The sequence below is a fragment of the Nansenia antarctica genome, assembly GCF_963989245.1.
Source record: "Nansenia antarctica genome assembly, chromosome: 2".
Taxonomy (NCBI): domain Eukaryota; kingdom Metazoa; phylum Chordata; class Actinopteri; order Argentiniformes; family Microstomatidae; genus Nansenia; species Nansenia antarctica.
This window is the reverse complement of record NC_137675.1, coordinates 35341002-35358501: the sequence shown is the minus strand read 5'-3', so window position 1 is coordinate 35358501 and position 17500 is coordinate 35341002. Positions and strand designations below refer to the sequence as shown.

The 17500-nt window shown below is 45.8% G+C and overlaps 1 protein-coding gene across 1 annotated transcript in view; it reads left to right on the top strand.

Moving 5' to 3' along the window:
* Positions 1 to 17500, top strand: part of lrrc7 (leucine rich repeat containing 7) — a gene marked incomplete at both ends in the record, with an annotated part of 166178 nt that overhangs the window by 87007 nt on the left and 61671 nt on the right. The window contains 6 exons of the mRNA XM_080523009.1: positions 3 to 77; positions 784 to 928; positions 1018 to 1090; positions 10100 to 10117; positions 16357 to 16486; positions 17110 to 17225. Coding sequence (XP_080379135.1) covers positions 3 to 77; positions 784 to 928; positions 1018 to 1090; positions 10100 to 10117; positions 16357 to 16486; positions 17110 to 17225 — 557 coding nt within the window. The remainder of the gene's footprint in view (positions 1 to 2; positions 78 to 783; positions 929 to 1017; positions 1091 to 10099; positions 10118 to 16356; positions 16487 to 17109; positions 17226 to 17500) is intronic.

Genomic DNA, 17500 nt, shown 5'->3' with positions numbered 1-17500 from the left:
AGCCGGAGGTCCTGGAGCAGATTCACAACCTGAAGGAGCTCTGGATGGACAACAACTCACTGCAGACCATCCCTGGGGTACCTGTCTGTCTACCTGTCTGTCTGTCTACCTAGCTGTCTGTGTCTCTACCTGTCTGTCTTTCTGTCTACCTGTCTGTCTCTCTTCCTGTTTCTATACCTGTCTGTCTGTGTAGTAAGTAAGTACGGTAACGTTTATTTATATAGCACACGTTTTACAACGACAAACAGCCGCCCAAAGTGCTTAACAGATAAAAAGAGAAAACACTGGTAAGAGAGAAAATACTCAAATACTCTAAAAACAAGGTGTAATGCAAATCTCTCTGTCTCTCGACCTGTCTGTCTGTCTGTCTACCTGTCTGTGTGTCTACCTGTCTGTCTCTCTACCTACCTGTCTCTCTACCTGTTTGTCTATCTACCTGTCTGTCTCTCTACCTACCTGTCTATCTGTCTGTCTACCTGTATGTCTGTCTCTCTACCTGTCTATGTATCTACCTGTCTGTCTCTCTCTCTACCTGTATATCTGTCTGTCTACCTGTCTGTCTCTCTACCTGTCTGTCTGTATACCTACCTGTTTGTCTGTCTACCTGTCTGTCTCTCTAAATACCTTTCTGTCTCTCTACCTGTCTTCTCTGTACCTGTCTGTCTGTCTACCTGTCTGTCTCTCTACCTCTCTGTCTCTCTACATGTCTGTCTCTCTGCCTGTCTGTCTCTCTAACCTGTCTGTCTCCCTAAACGTCTGTCTCTCTACCTGTCTGTCTCTCAGTCCCTGGGGAAGCTGAGGCAGCTGCGTTATCTGGACCTGGCTAAGAACCGCATCGAGACTCTGGACACGGACATCTGCGGCTGTGAGGCGCTGGAGGACCTGCTGCTCTCCTCCAACATGCTGCAGCACCTCCCTGACTCTATAGGTACACACACACACACACACACACACACACACACACACACACACACACATGTTATTCTGACCAGGGTTAACAGTGTGATTTGTTCCCAGGAATGTTGAAAAAGTTGACAACTCTGAAAGTTGATGACAACCAGCTGACCTCCCTGCCGAACACCATCGGAAGGTGAGGAACCCTAGTCCTAACCCTGACCCTAACCCTAACCCTAGTCCTTACTCTGACCCTAGTCCTAACCCTGACCCTAACCCTGACCCTAACCCTAGTCCTTACTCTGACCCTAGTCCTAACCCTGACCCTAGTCCTAACCCTGACCCTAGTCCTAACCCTGACCCTAACCCTGACCCTAACCCTAACCCTAGTCCTAACCCTGACCCTAGTCCTAACCCTAGTCCTAACCCTGACCCTAGTCCTAACCCTGACCCTAGTCCTAACCCTAGTCCTAACCCTGACCCTAGTCCTAACCCTAGTCCTAACCCTGACCCTAACCCTGACTCTAGTCCTAACCCTGACCCTAACCCTAGTCCTTACTCTGACCCTAGTCCTAACAATAGTCCTAACCCTGACCCTTACCCTGACCCTAACCCTGACTCTAGTCCTAACCCTGACCCTAACCCTTACCCTGACACTAACCCTAACCCTGACCCTAGTCCTAACCCTGTCCCTAGTCCTAACCCTGACCCTAGTCCTAACCCTGACCCTAACCCTAACCCTGACCCTAGTCCTAACCCTGACCCTAGTCCTAATCCTAGTCCTAACCCTGACCCTAGTCCTAACCCTGTCCCTAGTCCTAACCCTGACCCTAAGCCTAACCCTGACCCTAGTCCTAACCCTGACCCTAGTCCTAACCCTGACCCTAGTCCTAACAATAGTCCTAACCCTGACCCTAACCCTAACCCTGACCCTAGTCCTAACCCTGACCCTAGTCCTAACCCTGACCCTAGTCCTAACCCTGACCCTAGTCCTAATCCTAGTCCTGACCCTGACCCTAGTCCTAACCCTGTCCCTAGTCCTAACCCTGACCCTAACCCTGACCCTAGTCCTAACCCTAACCCTGACGCTAGTCCTAACCCTGACCCTAGTCCTAATCCTAGTCCTAACCCTGACCCTAGTCATAACCCTGACCCTAGTCCTAACCCTGACCCTAGTCCTAACCCTGACCCTAGTCCTAATCCTAGTCCTAACCCTGACCCTAGTCCTAACCCTGTCCCTAGTCCTAACCCTGACCCTAACCCTGACCCTAGTCCTAACCCTAACCCTGACGCTAGTCCTAACCCTGACCCTAGTCCTAATCCTAGTCCTAACCCTGACCCTAGTCCTAACCCTGTCCCTAGTCCTAACCCTGACCCTAAACCTGACCCTAGTCCTAACCCTGACCCTAGTCCTAACCCTGTCCCTAGTCCTAACCCTGACCCTAGTCCTAACCCTGACCCTAACCCTAACCCTGACCCTAGTCCTAACCCTGACCCTAGTCCTAATCCTAGTCCTAACCCTGACCCTAGTCCTAACCCTGTCCCTAGTCCTAACCCTGACCCTAACCCTGACCCTAGTCCTAACCCTAACCCTGACGCTAGTCCTAACCCTGACCCTAGTCCTAATCCTAGTCCTAACCCTGACCCTAGTCCTAACCCTGTCCCTAGTCCTAACCCTGACCCTAAACCTGACCCTAGTCCTAACCCTGACCCTAGTCCTAACCCTGACCCTAGTCCTAACCCTGTCCCTAGTCCTAACCCTGACCCTAGTCCTAACCCTGACCCTAGTCCTTACTCTGACCCTAGTCCTAACCCTGACCCTAGTCCTAACCCTGACCCTGACCCTAGTCCTAACCCTAGTCCTAACCCTTACCGGAAAAGTTTCCGCCTGGAATGTTGAGACAGGTGAACAAGTTGACCCTATTCATCAAGCCCTCCTCCCCTAGTGAAGAAACGGCAATTAGGGTGAGACATAACACTGATGAGTGGATGACAAAGAACATGAACATTCTGAAAGAACACTATGATACAGTAATTGCCCACACCCTTGAAAACCTCCCACTGTTCGACCAAGTGTCTTTTGACAAAGCAGTGGCTTATGGGAAAGTCAGATATAAACGACGACTCACTGAATCCTATCTCCTCCCTTTTGACCTTGGTAAGGGGGGAAGAGTTATTATCTGCAGTAGAAACACAGGGGACGGTGGGGGGGTTGGATGAGGGCGATTGGCCGGGCCTACCACCTAAAGACCAGAGAGGGCCGAATTACACCTCGGGCCACAACTCTGGCATAGGCCCCTACAGACCCCTGACACCTAGATCTCAGACAAACCGACTGCGGCGTCCAACTAGTAGACCTTCACCTGGCTCTGACCTTAACCCTGACCCTTTGCCTAACCCTAACCCTGACCCCTTGCCTAACCTTAACCCTAACCCTAACCCTGACCCTAGCCCTGACCCTAACCCTAATCCTAACCCTGACCCCATGCCTAACCCTAACCCTAACCTCACCCCCACCCTTTACCCTAATCCTAACCTCATCCCTACCCCTAACCCTAACCTCACCCTCACCCATAATCCTGGCCTCACCCCCATCCCTAGTCCTAAACCTAACCCCATCCCTAACCTTAACCCGGGTCCGAAGAGCAGGCTGCAAAAATGTACAGCTGAGATACATAACATGTACTTACCTGACCCTGAGATCCTATCCATTTTCGACTTGGGTCCCTTGGAAGACTCGGAGGTGCAGGGGTTGAATGAAACATCGATTGACAGTCCAGCTGACCTTAAGGAAAAAAGAAGGGTAGAGGTGTTCAATAATGTGGTTGTGAGAGAATCAGACATCCCTAGCCTAATCCCAATTTCAAGCAGTGGGAGAGAAATAGTATCTGAAGAGGTGGGGGCTGATCTGACAGTGGGGAGGGGAACTGTCAGCTCAGTGGTGGGAAGAATACCTACTCGCCATCCAAATACTTTCCAGAAGGCAGTGGCTTGGTCTCTAGAAATCCGCAAACCAATTATTATGATGGGGGACTCAAACCTTTCCAGGATTCCAGAATACAATCATACACACATGCAGGCGGACAGCTTCCCAGGTGCCAAAACTTTCCATCTAAAGTGCATCCTGGATAAGTTGGATCCATCTCCCACAGTCCAAAAAGTGGTGTTTTCAGTCGGGTTGAACAACTGTCTAGGGCAGGGGTCGGCAACCCGCGGCTCCGGAGCCGCATGCGGCTCTTTTGCCCATCCTCAGTGGCTCCCTGTGGCTTTGACCACAAATGGAAATTAACAACGATTATTTCTTTTTTACGTTGCCGCGGTGTCTCTCCTTGAACTACAACTCCCTGCTTACGCTGTAATGTTGTACGAGGGCCAATAGGATTCGGATATGTTGGCACATGACTAGTATTTTGACTGGACCCAACATGAGACTGGATGTGACAGGTTTTTTTCAAGAGTAGACCTATATCCACAGGGATTGACGAAGTACTGCGGCAGGCAAAGCAAGAAACTATCCATATTGTCTACAACTTTGTGGCTAGATTTATATACGGACATCGGCGACGAACATCGATGAACGGGAGCTTCCCGGTGAGCGCTATTTGCCTACTTTTAAATGCAAAAAGCGGCTTGTCTTTAGCTCAAACCGTTTCCGAATTATGAACTTCTAAAGAAGGTATGATATTTGGGAGCGCCGGCGTTCCTGTGCTTAACTTAAAATAGTGAAAAGAGGACGAGGGAGGCTAGCACCCCCTAACGATGAATTGAGAATCAAGGACCCCAATTGAAATAAGCCAGTGGCTTTCTTGGGTTTTTATCCTGTTAGTTGACCTTGTATGTAATATGTACTTTCATGTACCTACTTCTGCAAATCTTCTAATAAAGTTTTCAATCAATCAATCAATCAAAGTTTTCATTTGGTACTGTAGTCTACAGTCTGTCGATTTGTCTATTTTTTGGCTGACGATCTTTTGGTTTGCTCACTTCCTCTGGATGAAATTACAAACTTATCCATATTGTTATCCATAAAAGTATCAACCCACCTGTTAAAAGGCACCAGAATACACGAAATTGCATCTACTCTGTTAAAAAAATGTTTTGGGGGAACCCCTTTACTCTATCCTAGTGTTTCACTTTTGTAAAGCACAATACGTTTGCATTCGGTTGTATGCATATGTGCTAAGGCTTATGTATTTGTAGCCTACTATTTTGATAGTAGGCTAATATTATAGCTTATATAGACACTTACAGCATGTGTTGCCTTCATTATAAGGCTTATATAAGGCTTTACATTTTTTGCGGCTCCAGACAGATTCGGTTTTTTGTTTTTTGGTCCAATATGGCTCTTTCAACATTTAAGGTTGCCGACCCCTGGTCTAAGGCATTGTTTCTCAACAGGGGCGGTACCGCCCCCCAGGGGGCGTTCAGACAACATCGGGGGGCGCTGGAACAAATATTTTTTAAAGGGGGGTGTTGAGGTGTTCTTGGGGGGCGTTCACGCATAAAGTATTTTTCTCATGAAAAACAGCTGTCAGCAGTGTTATTACGGGTACGTTCGTAAATGCACGAACGGTCAGTTCGCTCGGACAAACCGTCTTTTCAGTCAGAGCACCCAAACCTATGAGCGCTCTGAACTTGGCCGGGCTCTGTGATGCAGACACATGTAGCGCAGCGCCCCCCAAAAATAAAAGTGAGTGTCATCAAGAAGATGGAGAAGCTAAACAACTCAGCTAGCAAAGGCAGAGCTTTTGATAGTTTCCAATGTGTCTGGGTAAGCTGCATTGTAGAAGAATCTTGACAGTTCATGTACAGTGCAGAAATTGCAATACTATGCTAGGCTACGATAGAAAGAACCCCGGTTCATCCCATCTGTAACGTCATGTTGACTATGGATGCACCATAGCTAATGCTAGCACAAGCCAACTTTCAATGCCCAACTTCTATAAGTGTTTTCCTTGTAGGCTATGCTTGAGTGACATATGTTTCAGTTTGTGGGCTCATTGTAATTGTTGGCTATAAGCGAAACATTTCTTATTTTAGTTGTGATACTCAGTCCATGTCCCCGCCACTGACGTGCCAAATACTCACTCCCCGCGTATACACACTACCCTCTGCGCTTATGCGTTCGCTTCCTTTCAATACAGATTATTTAATTTAGTTCAAATGAGTGCTAATGCCTAATACCATACCACCATACCAAAACATCACAGCAGGAACAACATATCTCAAAAAAGCGATCGTATTGTAACCAGTCCGGAAAGTTCTCTGTCGCTTACCAATAATCGAACCTAGAGAAATCAGCTACGAATGTCCCCTCCCCTCGCAGGTTCATTACAGTATATTACATAAATGTATTACTGTTAAGTGTTGTTGTGGATGTTATCCCTAGTGCCATTCTGAGGTTAGCATTGCGATGTGTTCGTCTTAACGTTTACAAACTAAAATATACGATCGCTTTTTTGTGATATGTTGCTCCTCTTGTGATGTCCTGGAAACGAACACATAAGCACTCCGAACAGCTGTCAGCGTCTTTTGTTGCTATAGGAAACCACTACTCTGCTTGCGATTGATCAGCTGTCATCAGTGTTATTACGGGTGCACGAACGGTCAGTTTGCTCGGGCAAAACCGTGTTTTCAGTCAGAGCACCCATCTCTGAGCCCTCCCGGAGCGCAGAGCTCTGAACTTTGGAACTTTGTTATGTTTTGATATGAGAAATTCGAACTAAGTGGTCAGTTTATGAAAATAATACCATAGAATACTAAATAAAATATTTAAATAATAGCCCCCTAGCGTTTGCCGCCATATTGTGACACCACCCCCCCCAAAGTCCAATCAAAAATGAATAAATATTAGCATCATAAAACAGCAATTTGGCGAAATGCAACACCAGCACACTTAAAAAACTAACAATGTTAGTTGTATTGTACAGTTTTGTCGCCTACTTTTTGTTCAGCCCCGGACATGTGTGAAATTGCTGCTGTGTTATTGTTGTTCTGTGATATAACACAGAATATTAGTCAAATTAATATTCAGGGAAGAAAATAAGCCTGCTTTTTTTGATGGGGGGCGGTAAGAGACCTGGATAATGGACAGGGGGGCGCTGGCCCAAAAAAGGTTGAGAACCACTGGTCTAGGGGGAAACAAGATGACTACCATCCGGAAGCAATTTGGGGCCCTCATAGCAACTGCCAAAAGGATTTTCCCACAAGCAGAATTCTTTGTACCCTTGATACAATTTTCGACAAAACTCGAACCTGAGATACAGTCCCTTCTGAAACAGACTAACAACCTGCTGGAGTTGAATTATAGGGTATTGACAGGGATTGAGGACTTTGAGGTGATGCCAAAGGACCCGGTCCATTGGACACCTAGAACAGGGGAGAAAGTACTAGAATCATGGATGAAACAATTAAACTAAAAGTGGGGGGACCGATAATACTCACCCCCAGCCAATCTAACATTTTAAATGTATCACTCACTTTTAATCTCTCTGAACCTGAGAAAAAGCTGCTGGAAAAGGGCCTCTTTTTTATTCCTACTCCACTGGCGGTGGATAAACAAGATTTGCAGAGGGACCTCCACCGATATCACAGACGCTTGAAATTATTGGACCACTTTAACTATGAAATCGAGATGACCCGTGAGCCATTTATCAGTCCCTCATCTTGGGAGCCTGAATGGGAGTCGGTTGGGGACCCCATTCGAAAACTCATTAGGCAGGACATCCGGGGTCTTGAAAGGGTTCCAATAAAAAGAGAAAAGAAGCAGAATCTGTTGGAGGAAGAGAGAAGAGCATTAAAACAATTAAAACTGAATCGAGATATTGTAATTAAACTTGCTGATAAGGGATCTAAAATAATAATCATGGATAGAAATCAATATCTAACAGAAGCTAACAGACAACTAAACGATTGTAGACACTACTTACCTTTAACCACTTCACTGCAGCTGGAGACGCAGACGAAGATCCGGGGCATTGTACAAAACCTGTGGGAGAAAAAGGTGATTAGTGCTAAACAAAAATACTATCTGTTTGGTGATGACCCTCCACGCCCCAGAAAATGTTATCTTCTACCGAAGATCCATAAAGATCCTGGGACGTGGACGGTTCCTCACCGAATCCCCCCTGGCAGACCGATTGTTTCGGACTGCGGGAGTGAATCCTATCGTATAGCAGAATATATTGATTTCTATCTCAATCCTCTGTCACAATTACATGACAGCTATATAAAAGATACCTACGAATTTGTTGGAAAATTAAAACAATTACATATCTTACCGGGTGCAATGCTCTTCTCGATAGATATAGATGCCCTCTATACTAACATTAAGACAGAACTTGGCCTACGGGCAGTCAGAGATATCTTTCCTAAATATCCAGACCCCTTACACTCTTAGAATTAGGCCTGACTAGGAATGACTTCGAGTTCAATTCAAAGCATTTTTTGCAGGTACACTGGACGGCAATGGGGAAGAAGTTCGCTCCTGCCTATGCAAACATCTATATGGCTGGGAGCGAACTGTCTTCCCCAAATGCCCAAAGAAACCAACGGGGTATACCCGGTACTTGGATGACATCTTTGGAATATGGAACCATACGGAACAAGAGTTCCGAGAATTTATTGATATCCTGAACTCACACCATACTTCAATTTCTGTGAAATACAATCTGCAAAAAGAAAAGATTACATTTTTAGACACAGAGGTTTTTATTATGGGGGGGGAGGAGGGGGAGGGAGGTTGGGGACAAGGGTCTACTTCAAGCCAACGGACACACACGCACTCTTACACAAAGAGAGTTATCATCCTAAACATACGTTTAGAGGAATCATTAAATCCCAATTAATAAGATTCAAAAGGATTTGTACAGTGGAGGAGGATGAGGAGACTGCAACAAAAACCTTATTTGGAGCCCTTAGATCCAGAGGATATGGGAGGACCTTCCTCCGTAATATTAGATCTGAAGTAAAATATGGCGTTGGATTGAAGAATGGACCTAGAGGGAGAGACAAGAGTAACGACAAGATTGTCCCTTTTGTTTCCACCTTTTCCCGACCTCTCTGACCCTTAACACCATGAAGAGGAATTTTAATAAATTACAAGAAGTGGTTGAGCCAGTGGCCAATTTTAACATCATAGCAGCTTTTAAAAGGAACAGGAATCTCGGAGATATACTGGTGCACGCATCATCGAGCAGAAAGAAGGAACGGGGGATCGACAGATACTATAGAGGGGTGAAGTTTATCAGGAACATTCATACAAACCTGGGTGCCCCAGTACTACAGTCCATGGGGCTTGAATCGTCTAACCTAGTGTATGTTATTGGGTGTAAAACGTGTAATAAGTTATATGTTGGGGAAACCAAATATAGTCTAAAAGAAAGACTCAAACAACATATATACACAATTACTAAAACTGATAAATCTACAACATTGTATACTCACCTTAGGCAACATGGCAGCGATAACTTCTCCATCTCGGGTCTGGAATCCGGTACCTATTGGACAAAAAAACAGAGACTGAGAAAGGAAAGACACTGGATAGGACATTTGAAAACAACCTTTCCAAGTGGACTAAACGAGAGATAAAGAAAGGAGAAGAAAAATCAGAAGAAAAAAAAAGAAAAAAAAACGTACCTATTGTACTTACCTGAACCCGGAGACCCAAGGGTCGGGGATGGGGGAAAGAAGGAGAAAAAAAGAAAAAAAGACAAATGACAGAAAGGCCTAAAGTTAAAAATATAGAGGAGAAAGGATGCCCTTTTCTTTGTGTGCCCGAGCACTTTCACTGCCATTGGCAGTTGGAATCTAAGTTCCCCTTACCTAACCCTGACCCTAGTCCTAACCCTAGTCCTAACCCTGACCCTAGTCCTAACCCTGACCCTAGTCCTAACCCTGACCCTAGTCATAACCCTGACCCTTACCCTAGACCTAACCCTGACACTAACCCTAACCCTATCCCTAGTCCTAACCCTGACCCTAGTCCTAACCCTGACCCTAGTCCTAACCCATGACCCTAACCCTAACCCTGACACTGACATCAGGGGTTTAACACACTGACAGAGCTCTATGATAGGCTGATACAGGCCCCATCCTCAACCAACCAGGTCAGTCTGTTTCTTGTCCACCTGTTTTCCTTTGTTTGTGATTGGTGGGTTTTGTGTTGTGTCTTGCTACACATGCATCTAAAACACGGGCCGTTTAGCGGACGAGCCAACAGAGGGTGAGTATATAGGGTCTGTATGCTAGCCCTACACTCTAGACCCTTAACCCTTAACCTTAGACCCTGACCCTTAACCCTGACACTTAACCCTGACCCTAAACCCGTAACCCTGACCCTAGACCCTTAACCCTAGACCCTTAACCCTGACCCTAGACCCTGACCCTTAACCCTGACCCTAGACCCTTAACCCTGACCCTTAACACTGACCCTGACCCTAGACCCTGATCCTTAACCCTGACCCTAGACCCTTAACCCTGACCCTAGACCCTGACCCTAGACCCTTAACCCTGACCCTTAACACTGACCCTAGACCCTAGACCCTGACCCTTAACCCTGACCCTTAACCCTGACCCTAGACCCTTAACCCTGACCCTTAACACTGACCCTAGACCCTTAACCCTGACCCTAGACCCTTAACCCTGACCCTAGACCCTGACCCTAGACCCTGACCCTAGACCCTTAACACTGACCCTTAACCCTGACCCTAGACCCTTAACCCTGACCCTTAACACTGACCCTTAACCCTGACCCTAGACCCTTAACCCTGACCCTTAACACTGACCCTAGACCCTGACCCTTAACCCTGACCCTAGACCCTTAACACTGACCCTTAACACTGACCTTAGACCCTTAATCCTGACCCTTAACCCTGACCCTTAACCCTGACCCTTAACACTGACCCTTAACACTGACCCTGACACTAGACCTTGACCCTAGACCCTGACCCTAGACCCTGACCCTAGACCCTGACCCTTAACCCTGACCCCTAAGTGTTCATCTCTCTGTACCTTCCGCATTCATGCACACACACACACACACACACACACACACACACACACACACACACACACACACACACATACTCACACACCACTTGTAGTAGTGACCCTTGGCCCCTAATATCCCATACTGACCCTAATATCCCATACTGACCCAAATACCCCATACGGACCCCTAATACCCCATACTGACCCCTAATACCCCATACTGACCCTAATACCCCATACTGACCCCTAATACCCCATACTGACCCTAATACCCCATACTGACCCCTAATACCCTATACTGACCCCTAATACCCCATACTGACCCCTAATACCCCATACTGACTCTAATACCCCATACTGACCCTAATACCCCATACTGACCCCTAATACCCCATACTGACCCTAATACCCCATACTGACCCATACTGACCCCTAATACCCTATACTGACCCCTAATACCCCATACTGACCCTAATACCCCATACTGACCCTAATGCCCCATACTGACCCCTAATACCCCATACTGACCCATACTGACCCCTAATACTCCATACTGACCCTAATACCCCATACTGACCCCTAATACCCCATACTGACCCTAATACCCCATACTGACCCCTAATACCCCATACTGACCCATACTGACCCCTAATACCCCATACTGACCCCTAATACCCCATACTGACCCTAATACCCCATACTGACCCTAATACCCCATACTGACCCCTAATACCCCATACTGACCCCTAATACCCCATACTGACATAGTTAGATGATATATGGATATTATGCCATAAGATATTCGACATAGTTAGATGATATATGGTTAGATATTAGATATAGTTATAAGATATATGGTTAGATATTAGATATAGTTATAAGATATATGGTTAGATATTAGACATAGTGATAAGATATTAGATATTGTTATAAGATATATGGTTAGATATTAGATATACAGTTAGGTCCAGAAGTAGACAGTGACACAATTTCCATAATTTTGGCTCTTTATGCCACCACAATGGATTTGAAATGAAACAATCAAGATGTAATTGAAGTGCAGACTTTCAGCTTTAATTCATGGGGTTGAACAAAAATATTGTATGAAACGTTTAGGAATTGCAACCATTTTTATACACAGCTCCCTATTTTCAGGAGCTCAAACGTAATTGGACAAATTAACATAATCATAAATTTAAAAATCATTTTTAATACTTTGTCGAGAATCCTTTGCAGGCAATGACTGCCTGAAGTCTGGAACACATGGACATCACCAAATGCTGGGTTTCCTCCTTTGTGATGCTTTGCCAGGCCTTTACTGCAGCTGTCTTCAGTTGTTGTTTGTTCGTGGGTCTTTCTGCCATTAGTTTTGTCTTCAGCAAGTGAAATGCATGCTTGATCGGGTTGAGATCAGGTGATTGACTCTGGCCATTGCAGAATATTCCACTTCTTTGCCTTAAAAAACTCCTGGGTTGCTTACACAGTATGTTTTGGGTCATTGTCCATCTCAGGCACGTGCCGTGAGCTTTTAGATTGGGTAAGCATAAGATATAGACAGTTTCAAGGAAATGCAATTTTGATGCCCTAGAACCCGCTAATAAACTGTAGTGTGACTTTGTGATCAGATTACCAAAAACAAAAAAAACAGTTGCCAGTTTCGACTATATCAGGGGTGCTCATTGTTCAATATTTTTTGAACCAAGATCTTTTCAAGTAGCCAGCCTGCTGAAATCTAGTTTCAACCAGTCCAGTTTCAACATCGCAAACGCACACATGCACAACACAGACACACACCGTTTCCATCCTCCATAGTAAACTCACAACACACTTTCTTTTCACACTTTGTCACACAGGCACTTGACATCACAAACCCTCCCTCTCTATCTCTCTCAAACACTTTTGGTCCAGAAGGCACCGACAGCGACATTAGGCCTATCTCAGCGATTGATTAAGCAGCTCTCTGATTGATTGATTAAGCAGAGGAAGTCTTAAATAAGAAACCATAACCAGCAGCACAGCAGTACTCAAACCATATAAACCAAGCACCATATAAACTAAGCACAGATCGCCACCAGCCTCGCCAATCATATAAATCATATAAACCGCTCATACCAGGCTTGCTGTAGCGACTCTCCCTTTCTGGGTGTGAAGATCGGTCGAGAGAAAGTAGTGTGAAACTTAAGTAAACTTGAAAGTGATAAGAGCCAATCAGTAGCTCTTATCGAAATGAAAGACCTACTGATTGGCTGTAAGCATGCTTACCCTGGCCACATTAAACAGCGGGCTGAGGCATCGGAAAAAATAAAAAAGACATTTTCACGCATTCGAATGTACGCGAGGGAAAGCAGAGAGAGAAGTGCTTATAATGCAACGCAATGCAGGCAGAGTAGGAAGTGCTTACTCCTGCAGGTGGCGTCAAAATGAATGACTCCTGCTGCCCTGGGACCTAAAATACGACTCTTTTAATGAAAACAAACAAACGGTTACATGCACTTTTATTTTAATATTTTCACTGTCCTTTTTAATTTTTTACTCTGCTTATATGGACGGCACGTCCTTGGTCCATCTGTATTGTGAAGCACCATCCAATCAACTTTGCTGAATTTGTCTGAATCTGAGCAGACAGAATATCCCTAAACACTTCAGAATTCATCTGTCTGCTTCTGTCTTCCATCACATCATCAATAAACACTAGTGACCCAGTGCCATTGAAAGCCATGCATGCCCATGTCATCACACTGCCTCCACGTTTTTTTCCAGATTATGTGGTATGCGTCGGATCACGAGCCGTTCCAAGCCTTCTCCACACTTTTTTCTTCCCATCATTCTGGTACAGGTTGATCTTAGTTTCATCTGTCCAAAGAATGCTGTTCCAGAACAGGGCTGTCTAATCTGGCCTTTCTATTCTTGAGGCTTATGAATGGCTTGCACCTTGTGGTGAACCCTCTGTATTTCCTTTATGGTACACTTGGATAATGATATGCCTACCTCCTGGAGTCTGTTCTTCATTTGGCTGGATGTTGTGAAGGGGTTTTTCTTCACCATGTAAAGGATCCTGTGACCATCCACCACTCTTGTCTTCCATGGATGTCCAGACCTTTTTGTGGTGCCGAGCTCACCAGTGCCTTCTGTTTTTCTCAGAATGTACCAAACTGTTAATTTGGCCACTATTAATGTTCCCGCTATCTCTCTGATGGATTTTTTTTTTTTTTTTTTTTGCAGCCTTAAGGATGGCCTGTTTCACTTGCATTGAGAGCTCTGTTGACTGCATGTTGTGCGTATACAGCAACAGCTTCCAAATGCAAATGCCACACTCGGAATCAACTCAGACCTTTTACCTGCTTAATTGATAAAGAAATAATGAAGGAATAGCCCACACTGGCCCATGAAACAGCCTTTGAGTCAATTGTCCAATTACTTTTGGTCCCTTGAAAAAGAGGGAGCTACATATTAAAGAGCTGTAATTCCTAAACCCTTCCTTCAATTTGGATGTGAATACCCTTACCCTAAAGCTGAGAGTCTGCACTTTAAGCCCATATTCATTATATAACTGTAACTTGAAGATGTTTTGGTAAACAGTTAAAATAACACAAATACTGTCTGTGTCCAAATATATATGGACCTAACTGCAGTTATATGATATTAGATATAGTTATAAGATATATGGTTAGATATTAGATATAGTTATAATATATTAGATATTGTTATAAGATATTAGATATAGTTATAAGATATATGGTTAGATATTAGACATATGACATATTTCATGATATAAAATAGAGTTATTGAGAGACAGACAGACAGGTAGAGTTATTTGTGTTTCTCTCCCACACTCTGAACTAGGCAATGCCACTATGGAAACATGTCACGGACAATTATATACATTTATTGTTATGATCAGACAGAGAACCCAAGCGTAGATACAGAGACAGTTATAAAGTAAAACCCCAAGGGGTGAATTTATTTAGGGGAGTAGCAGGGAATGGTCGATAGGCAAGCGGGGGGGTCAGGCAGGAGGAGTAGTCGGCAGGCAGGCAGGGGTCTAGGCAGGGGGAGTAGTCGGCAGGCAGGCAGGGGTCAGGCCGGTGTGGCAGTCAAGCGGGGGGGGGGGGGGGGGGGTAGGTAGGAGTGCTTGTAGGGCAGGCGGGCAGGTAGGGCAGGCAGGTAGGGGTTTGGTAAGCTGAAGCTACGTGAAGGCTGGACCAATAGAGAGAGAGAGAGAGAGAGAGACACTGCCCACTACCTCGAGGTAGAGACAGTTATACATAACCCTAACCCTATTATATACATGTATACATAACCCTAACCCTATTATATACATTTATACATAAACCTAACCCTATGTTTATGAAACTGTACATTTAATAATGATAGAGCGACTATGTTTATGAAACTATACATTGTGTAGTGATAAAGCAACTATGTTTATGAAACTATACATTTTGTAATAATAGAGCAGCTATCTTTCAACGACAGAGACAGACAGAAAGAGACAGACAGGTACAGACAGACAGGTAGAGACAATCATGGAGAGACAGACATGGAGAGGCAGACAGGTAGAGACAGACAGGTAGAGACAGACAGGGAGAGACAGAGAGGGAGAGACAGAGAGGGAGAGACAGACAGGTAGAGACAGACATGGAGAGGCAGACAGGTAGAGACAGACAGGTAGAGACAGACAGGTAGAGACAGACAGGGAGAGACAGACAGGTAGAGACAGACAGGGAGAGACAGACAGGTAGAGACAGACAGGTAGAGACAGAGAGATAGAGACAGACAGGGAGAGACAGACAGGGAGAGACAGACAGGTAGAGACAGACAGGTAGAGACAGACAGGGAGAGACAGACAGGGAGAGACAGACAGGGAGAGACAGACAGGGAGAGACAGGCAGGTAGAGACAGACAGGGAGAGACAGACAGGTAGAGACAGACAGGTAGAGACAGACAGGTAGAGACAGACAGGGAGAGACAGACAGGTAGAGACAGACAGGGAGAGACAGACAGGGAGAGACAGACAGGGAGAGACAGACAGGTAGAGAGACAGACAGACAGGTAGAGACAGACAGGTAGAGACAGACAGGGAGAGACAGATAGGTAGAGACAGACAGGGAGAGACAGACAGGGAGAGACAGACAGGTAGAGACAGACAGGTAGAGACAGACAGGTAGAGACAGACAGGGAGAGACAGACAGGTAGAGACAGACAGAAAGAGTTATGTTGTGCTTTGGTCCCTTAGTAGAAACAAATGTCTCAGATCAAACTCTTTCTCCAACTCTCCCTGTCTCTCTCCATCTCCCTCTCTCCCTCCCTCTCTCCCTCCCTCCCTCTCCCCCCCCTCCCTCCCTCTCTCCCTTCCTTCATCTCCCGCCCCCTCCCTCTCTCCCTCCCACCCTCTCCCCCTCTCCCTCCCTCTCCCCCCCTCCCTCCCTCTCTCTCTCTCCTTCCCTCCCTCCCTCTCTCCCTCCCTCTCAGTCTGTCCTTGTTAGAGGAGTTTGATTGCAGTTGTAACGAGTTGGAGTCGTTGCCCCCGACGATTGGATACCTGCACAGCATGCGCACGTTTGCAGCGGATGAGAACTTCCTTGCCGAGCTCCCAGGGGAGGTTAGAATGAGACACACACATACGCACACACACATACGCACACACGCATACACCAAGGAGCTTTGTTTCTCAATAGCAGCATTGTTCATAACCAGATCCAGCTGTGGGTTATTATAACCAGATCCAGCTGTGGGTTATAACCAGATCCAGCTGTGGGTTATAACCAGATCCAGCTGTGGGTTATAACCAGATCCAGTTGTGGTTTATAACCAGATCCAGCTGTGGTTTAGAGCTTAATGAGTGTTTTGATCCAAATACAATTCAATTGTCTTAGTCTCAGATGTTCAGGACAGGGATGTTCTTCTATCTGCAGCTCTGTGTTGAGGGCTGAGGTGATGGAAAGCAGACATGTAAAGTGTTGAATAATCTGCATACATAGACACACACACACACACACACACACACACACAGAGAAACATACACACACACACACACACACACACACAATCTTGGTGCATTGCATATAATGTGTGTGTGTGTGTGTGTCTGTGTGTGTGTGTTTCTGTGTGTGTGTGTGTGTGTGTCTGTGTGTTTCTGTCTGTGTGTGTGTGTGTGTGTGTGCGTGTGTGTGTATGTGTGTGTGTGTGTGTTTCTGTGTGTGTGTGTGTGTGTGTGTGTTGCAGATTGGGAACTGCAGGAACGTGACAGTGATGTCGCTTCGGTCCAACAAGTTAGAGTTCCTACCAGACGAGATCGGACAGATGACCAAGCTACGGGTCCTCAACCTGAGTGACAACCGGTACGCACACACACACACACACACACACACACACACACACACACACACAGGTAGAGAGACAGACAGGGAGAGACAGACAGGTAGAGAGACAGACAGACAGGGAGAGACAGACAGGCAGAGAGACAGACGGGGAGAGACAGACAGGTAGAGAGACAGACAGGTAGAGAGACAGACAGGGAGAGACAGACAGGCAGAGAGACAGACGGGGAGAGACAGACAGGTAGAGAGACAGACAGGTAGAGAGACAGACAGGTAGAGAGACAGACAGGGAGAGA